At 31.7% G+C, this 6,829-nt stretch overlaps 1 protein-coding gene across 4 annotated transcripts; it reads left to right on the forward strand.

Annotated features, from left to right (window-relative positions):
- The first annotated feature begins 897 nt into the window (after positions 1–897).
- XRI1 (x-ray induced transcript 1) lies at positions 898–4,765 on the forward strand. Of its 4 annotated transcripts, none has more exons than XM_011026348.1 (9): positions 898–1,305; positions 2,071–2,135; positions 2,262–2,384; positions 2,489–2,625; positions 3,195–3,258; positions 3,350–3,449; positions 3,531–3,571; positions 3,683–3,766; positions 4,013–4,765. In XM_011026348.1, exons 1-9 carry the CDS (start codon positions 1,286–1,288, stop codon positions 4,285–4,287), a joined length of 909 nt encoding a protein of 302 aa, XP_011024650.1. In that variant the 5' UTR covers positions 898–1,285; the 3' UTR covers positions 4,288–4,765. The 4 variants fall into 4 exon arrangements, with proteins under 4 accessions (XP_011024650.1, XP_011024651.1, XP_011024649.1 ...); XM_011026349.1 differs by having other exon boundaries at positions 2,265–2,384; XM_011026347.1 differs by lacking the exon at positions 898–1,305 and adding an exon at positions 1,572–1,754 and having other exon boundaries at positions 2,265–2,384.
- The last annotated feature ends 2,064 nt before the right edge of the window (positions 4,766–6,829 follow it).

Genomic DNA, 6,829 nt, shown 5'->3' on the forward strand with positions numbered 1-6,829 from the left:
AGAGTATTTATTTTTATGTTTGAAAAATATTTTTAAAAAATATTTTTTTATTTATTTTAAATTAATATATTTTTAATATTTTTAAATTATTTTAATATATTAATGTTAAAAATATCTTTTTAAAATTCATTATAATTTATTTTAGCATGAATAATCATTTGAAAAGTAACTACAGTTACATTATCAAACAAGTTTAAATAATAAAATAATATAAAGTTGTTTCTGAATTTTTTTTATAATTATAGTTTTTAGAAATAAATTTAATTAGAATTTTTATGTTTGATTTTTTATATTGGATTCACTAGATTTTCTTTGATTTTCTTAAATAAAAAATAGAGAATTGAGAGAATTTTCCATGATTTCTCAATGAAACCACATTATTTAAGGTGAAAAGGCAAAGATATTTTTTTGCCGTTTTGTAATTTTGCTAGTTTCTTTTTATTGCATTGTCAACTTTTTCATCCCCACCACCATCACCAGGTCACAGCTTAAAAAGGTAATGTCAAGTTCCTAATTAAGACCACCATACCCCACTCTCATTTTCACATAGCAAAAACCCACGCGCCTTATCCAAGTCCACAGCGCACCTATTTTTAGGTGTACCTGCAAAACCCATGTTGGAGCAAAGGTCAAAATCCTGAGTAGGGAAGGTCAATAATATAAAAGGACTCCTACAAGTGTAAACCCCATTTTGGAGCAAACACCAACAAGTTCATTGTTGATAAATCACAATGTTAATCTAGCAGACTAAATGGTGTTTAATTAGTATACTCTATAGCAAATCAATAAGTGAGGGTCCAAAAAGATAGCAAAGGGCCCAGGAATTTTTAATTTTGGCAATAAATGTGGATTATTATTGATAACTACTATAAGGAAATAATCAAAGATAATCCCGCGAGCAACGGACTTACTTTAGGGAGAGGGTTCCGTCCCGTCCTGCCGTGGCCCATGTCTTTCTCTCTGTTTTTTTTTGTTTTTAAATAAAAATAAAAACAGTGAGCTTCTCCTTACATTGAGCGAGTGTGAGAGACCAGATGCAAAGGACTCCTACTTCGTGCCTTCGTTCGATGCAATAAATACAAGGAAGAGGGTCGAAGGATGAGACAGGGAGAGAGAAAGAGAGAAAAAGATAGCACACATCTCAAGCAGAGAACAAGAACATACTGTTCCTACTACTCAAGTAGTTGAAAATATTTATTTATTTAGTTTTCTGTCGATCTATTTCTGTGTAACGGCTACTTTTTATGGTAGTTGTAAGTGAGAAAAGAGAAGAGAAGAGAAGGCGATGGATGATAACAATGACAGGTAAATTTCTATCTCTTTTACTTGTTTTCGTTTTCTGGGTTTAGTTCAAAATGCAATTTTCTTTCCTTTTCTTTTAGTTTTAATATTATTTTTTTGTTTTTGAGTGATTAAATGCTGGTTTTGTGAGATGGGTTTCCATGGACTTTCATTTTTATTTGATAATTTTTTTTGCTTTTCGTATTTTTAGTTGTGTTGGAAAACAAAAAAAAAGTTTTGATTTGATTTGCTACATTATTTTATCTTTTATTAGCTTTTGGATTTGCTAGATTTATCTTGTAACATTTTGAGTGATGATGATAAGGGATATGGGCTCTGAATGTTTTGATGGGTCCTTTTTTTTTTTTTTGCTTTTTGATTATCGTGTTATGCTAAATTTATGTTGACAAGCAGATATACCTAAAAAAGATTATGATAAATGTTATCATCTGGGCTAAGAGATCCAAGCAATGGTTATGTTCCTTTATCCTGCACTACAATTTGATCCAATTGCTGCAATTTTATTTTTACCATTTCTGTTTCTTTACAGGATGTTATCTGCTACTGTTTGCTGTTTTGTTTTTATCTCGCTGGTGTGTGTTTTCCATTTTGGTTTTGATTTTGCTTGGTGTGGGTTGTGATTATGCGTTACTTTTACTGCCTTTTCTGTTCTTCCTAACCTGTATTATATTTTACCAATCGTTGACCCCATTTTCTGATGCTTCTTGTTAAGATCTTAGAAATGTATATGCATAATCCTTAATCTGTGTTCTTCTTTGCGTTGTGAAGTGGAAATGGTGGACATTGGGGTTGGCAGGGTGAGGATTACTGTTTCCAAAAAGATGCTGGTGCTGGTAAGTTGCTGCTGCTGTGCCTCCTAATATGCTCTTAAGAGATGATACATTGCTGCACCTAGCCTTAAGATGAAACAACAAAAATAAATGAAGTTGCTGATGTTTAGTTGCTCTTGTTATTTTGAATAGACGTTTCTCAACGTTTATGGAATGAAGTGACTCTGAATGGCGAGGATCTTTCCTACATGCTTGATGAAACAACTCCGGTTAAGGCTTGTGGGGATTTGGCTTACCATGTTAATCATGATGGTATGGTGTTAGTCTCCTTGCAGTTTTTTTTTTTTTTTTTAAATTTGCTTTTCGTTAATTGCTAGTTGTCAGTTATCTTTTTAATTTGAAAGAGTGGATGTCAGATAACATGAACAAGGAACCAGAAGAACGGAGGGAGACTTGTTTCCAATTTAAAAGACGTCGGCTACAGTTTGACACTCATTTAGCAGATTCCCCCTTTTGTGATGAAGATTTAACTTCTGTATTTTTAAAATCAAATGTAAGTGTTGCTTATCTATCTATCATGACTAAAGCATGTTCTTATTTTGATTTGGTGGTTGTACATTTGGAGATGAATGGGCCTCTGTTACGACATAAGATGTAGTCCCTCTCTATCTCATCAACCCTCTGTCTCCAATCCTTTGAAATTTGAATTCAAGACCTCCAAGTTGATATTCAAGCTCTAGGATTCTCCTTGGGAACATTGTGACCTGACTGATGATAGAAGAATGCGAAATTTGAATTTTATACTAATACAAGTTTTACGTTGTTAATTATGAAAATCATGTAATTTGCATCCATATGCAAACCATTTGTGGGAGCTATGGTGGTTGATCTTAGTTATCTAATGAAATGGGCGTGGAGCTTTGAGAAGATTGCCTGCGGTGCAGTTTTTAGATTTGTTGGAAATCTAGGATTGAGCTAATTATTGATCTTTTCTTTCTCTGGCTTCATATTGTTCCATATTATTTCATGATGGAGTAAAAATGTGCACTCTATTCACTTTAGAGAATGGATTTGCCCCTCATTGGAGATTCCCGCTATTTATGCTTTTGGTTCTATCTTTAGGAGACAGAAGAGTCACTTGAAGAAGTTTTCCCTCAAGCATCACAGTGGGATTCTGGGTATCAAGGTTTATCTCTTGCAAAGTTCTGTGCTAAAACAGATATGAACTTGAATCTGCACGCTAGGTTTTCTAATTGTGGTGCACCATGTTTTTGTAGATATGTCTGCCTCCTGTTACAATGGTCTGGATCAGTCATCTGAGCGTTGGATTGCAGACTGTTTTAATGACTCGGGGATGCATTTCAGTCCCAATGATATGTATGCTAGTTTTAACATTAAGACTTCTACACCTCATTACTATTCAACTACAATCTGATTGTTTTGTCATGTGACTCTCAGGAATTTCCCTGGAGCATCTGATATTCAAATTGATATTTCAGGTATGACATGAATTTTCTAGTTCAGAAAGTGTCGAAGTCCGTCTTTATTAAGCATTCTTTTTCTTTACATATGTATTATGTAAAGTGTCTAATATTATTTTGTTGCTGTAGATTTCTGCAATGACCCGCCTGAGTTTGAAGCTAGTACAGTTCAAAAATGTGTTACTCGAACACCTCGAAATGTTGTTTTTAAAGGTGTCTTTCTGTTATCAATCATTCCTTTTCTTGCCTTTATGTACTAAAAGCTTAGTATGTTCTACCATTTCATTAGAGGGAGCCTGACAAAGCATAGAAGTACCATACCGCAATAACATTCCTGGTGTATTCAGAATGTTATTTGTATCTTTGGAGATATCTGGATTACTTTCCTGCTTTTGTTGGAGATTTTTTTTATATAAAAAATAAAAAATAGAAAGTAACTGTGCCTTTATATATCCTCAGGTACAAAGTCCTTCATCCAGACACCCACTAAGTTAGCTACTTCTGTTGCCTATCCATTTGCTTTCATCAAACCCTGCGGGGTGCATGGAGATGTTACTCTGAATGAAATAAACCAGCGGATCCGTACTCCACCTCCATCAAAATCGAAGCAAAAGGATGAAGATCCTGTTGTTTACCCCATGTCTGCTTTCTCTGGGAAGCCTGTTGTTGGCAAAACTAAAATTCGCACAGAGGGAGGGAAAGGAAGTATTACAATAATGAGAACCAAGGGCTGATTAGACAAAGTGTATTTCCAAACTTTTCATGTTGCAGCAGCCTGAGTCCCCTGATGTGTTCAAAGGTTGAATTTTTTGCTATATTATTCTCGACCTTCAAGTACAGAAGTTCATAGTGTTTTCTTTTCTTTCCTTCCGTTCAAGCTGTTCTTCGAATTCATAAATCACCTCAAAGTGTTTGTGCTTCCGGATAGCATTTTAGGTGTCCATGGCTGCTGTTCTATACATAGTTGCTTGGTATTAAGATGACTGGAAAACTTTTGGCTTATTTCTGAATGTTCTCTCGGCTTCAGAACTGCCCTGTAAGTGCTTTCACCGAATTTCTTTTGTTGTGCAAAGCTTTGGTTCTGGATTTATGTATCAGAGATGAAAGTTGTATTAAATATGGAGTGAAAGCACCACCATTTGTCTGATTTTTAGTATATCTGGATGCAATTTTCACATAAATAGTCTGATTTTATGATAGTGGTTTACATTACACTACTACAAGGAGATTATAGTCATCGATTGCGTTGCCGCAAGGTTTCCTGATTGAGAACATTCTTTCAGGATGTACTGTGTTATCTATAGATGATTTAACGGCTGTCTTGTGCCGCAAAGATGTGGTGTGCTTTATGGAAATCAGACAGCTACATTGAAGTTTTCGTAGGTACCAATATCTTTGATTCACTGATGTTGTGGTCCTTCTGGACAATTCAATTTGTTTAGGGTGTTTTGATTATTTTTTAAAATAAAGTAATTTCTATTTAGAAATATATTAAAATAATATATTTTAATATTTTAAAATAATATTTTTAACATTAGTATATTAAAACAATTTAAAAATTTAAGAAAAAATAATTTTAAAAAATATTTTTGAAATAAAAAATAAAGTATCCTCAACTTGTTAATCCATGTCAGGCGGCATGTTATTTTTTCCTTGGTCTTCATCCATGTTTTGTGAAGATAGTAGGAATTCTGAATACCAAATGCCCAACATTTCCAGATTTGTCGCAGATTTTCATTGATCCTGACAGATTGTGGTTGATTTTAGATTTAGATTTTGGATTAATATATCTGGCCTGAATAATATTGTTTTGATATTTTCCAATTAATTTAAAAAATAAAAAATAATATCGTAATATATTTTTATTTTAAAAAGTAATCATTAATGTATTTTTAAATACAATGAAGTGGGAGAGCACCCTGCTGAGAATCTGGGATAAGTTCATAAAATTCGTTTTCTTAAAATTTTGTGTATATAACAGAGGCCCGGGTTCGAAGGTGCCTTTGTCTCCGTAAAGTGTTTTTCAGTGAACAACATTTTAGTAGAACGATGATGACATGTTACAGTGATGAGGTGGCGGTGGTGGTCCTGAAGGGGTGGAGCAGTGGTGCTGGGTGGTAATAACAATGATGATGATTGAGATGGCTGTGGTGGTTGAATCAGCTGGAAAATACTATGTGCGGAGATTGCTATTTGTAAAGAAATTTATGAAATTTTAGAAACCAAAAATATTTTTGAACAGATGATAGTAAGTTGTGAGTGGAGATTACTGTTATTAAAATTATGACTAAAATTAAATTAGAGAAGTCAGGAGATAAATATAAAAAAGGATATTTGATATTATAATAAAATATATTTATTTTATTTTACTCATTAAATTTATTTATTAAAATATTTTTTTATTCAATCAAACAATAATAAAAATAGATATAAATATGAAACTCATCGAATAAAATATAATACAAGTTTACATATATTAAAGTTTTTTATCCAATTAAACAACAATGAAAAAAGATATAAATATGAAACTGATCGAATAAAAATATAATACAAGTTTACATATATTAAAATATTTTTTATTTTTTAAAATTAAGTTTATTAATATAAAATATATAAAAAAATTTATAAATAACTCAGAATAATATCTTTAATAAATAAATATATATATATATATATATATTATAAATAACTCAGAATAATATCTTTAAAAATTAAACATATATATATATATATAACCGGCTAAATTAACAAAGATACATCAAGGGATTCTCATATTCACCCTCAAAGGTTCATCTAGAATCCCACCGAAAATTTAAAAAAAAAAAGTCTTAGAGACTATATTAAATATTATGGAATACAAAAGTTGATCATAAAGCAATGCTTACATTGCATATTTATTCTACTTGTAACTTCCATGATTAATGATACCTATTGAATGCTATTTAATTCTTGGCGTACAATATCCATGACCTTTTTATCTTTACTATGCACCTATGATAGTTGTGCTTTAAATTCCTTTATCTAACGTTCTGGATTATAAATAAACAAGGTAAAGACTCATAAGAAATAAAAAAGAGATATTAACTAAAACATAAATTTTAAAATTATTTAAAAAACAAAATAAAAGATGGTATTAACTAACATAAAAACCAAAAAAAAAAGAAGAAGAAGTGATAATCTAGGCAACATAAGCACGTGTTAAAAAAAATAAGAAAAACAAACGAGTAGGAGGGGCAAAATAAGTGTAAATAGGAAATTCAGTGATAATCTAGACAA

Source organism: Populus euphratica, unplaced genomic scaffold (genome assembly GCF_000495115.2).
Source record: "Populus euphratica unplaced genomic scaffold, PopEup_1.0 scaffold58.1, whole genome shotgun sequence".
NCBI classification, from domain to species: domain Eukaryota; kingdom Viridiplantae; phylum Streptophyta; class Magnoliopsida; order Malpighiales; family Salicaceae; genus Populus; species Populus euphratica.

Excerpts from the sequence above, each read along its gene's own strand:
- XRI1 (XM_011026346.1), top strand. The coding sequence starts at position 1,714 with ATGATAAATGTTATCATCTGGGCTAAGAGATCCAAGCAATG. Across the intron at positions 1,755-2,070 it reads GCTAAGAGATCCAAGCAATG|TGGAAATGGTGGACATTGGG; the intron begins GTTATGTTCCTT and ends TGCGTTGTGAAG. Across the intron at positions 2,626-3,194 it reads CTGTATTTTTAAAATCAAAT|GAGACAGAAGAGTCACTTGA; the intron begins GTAAGTGTTGCT and ends TTCTATCTTTAG.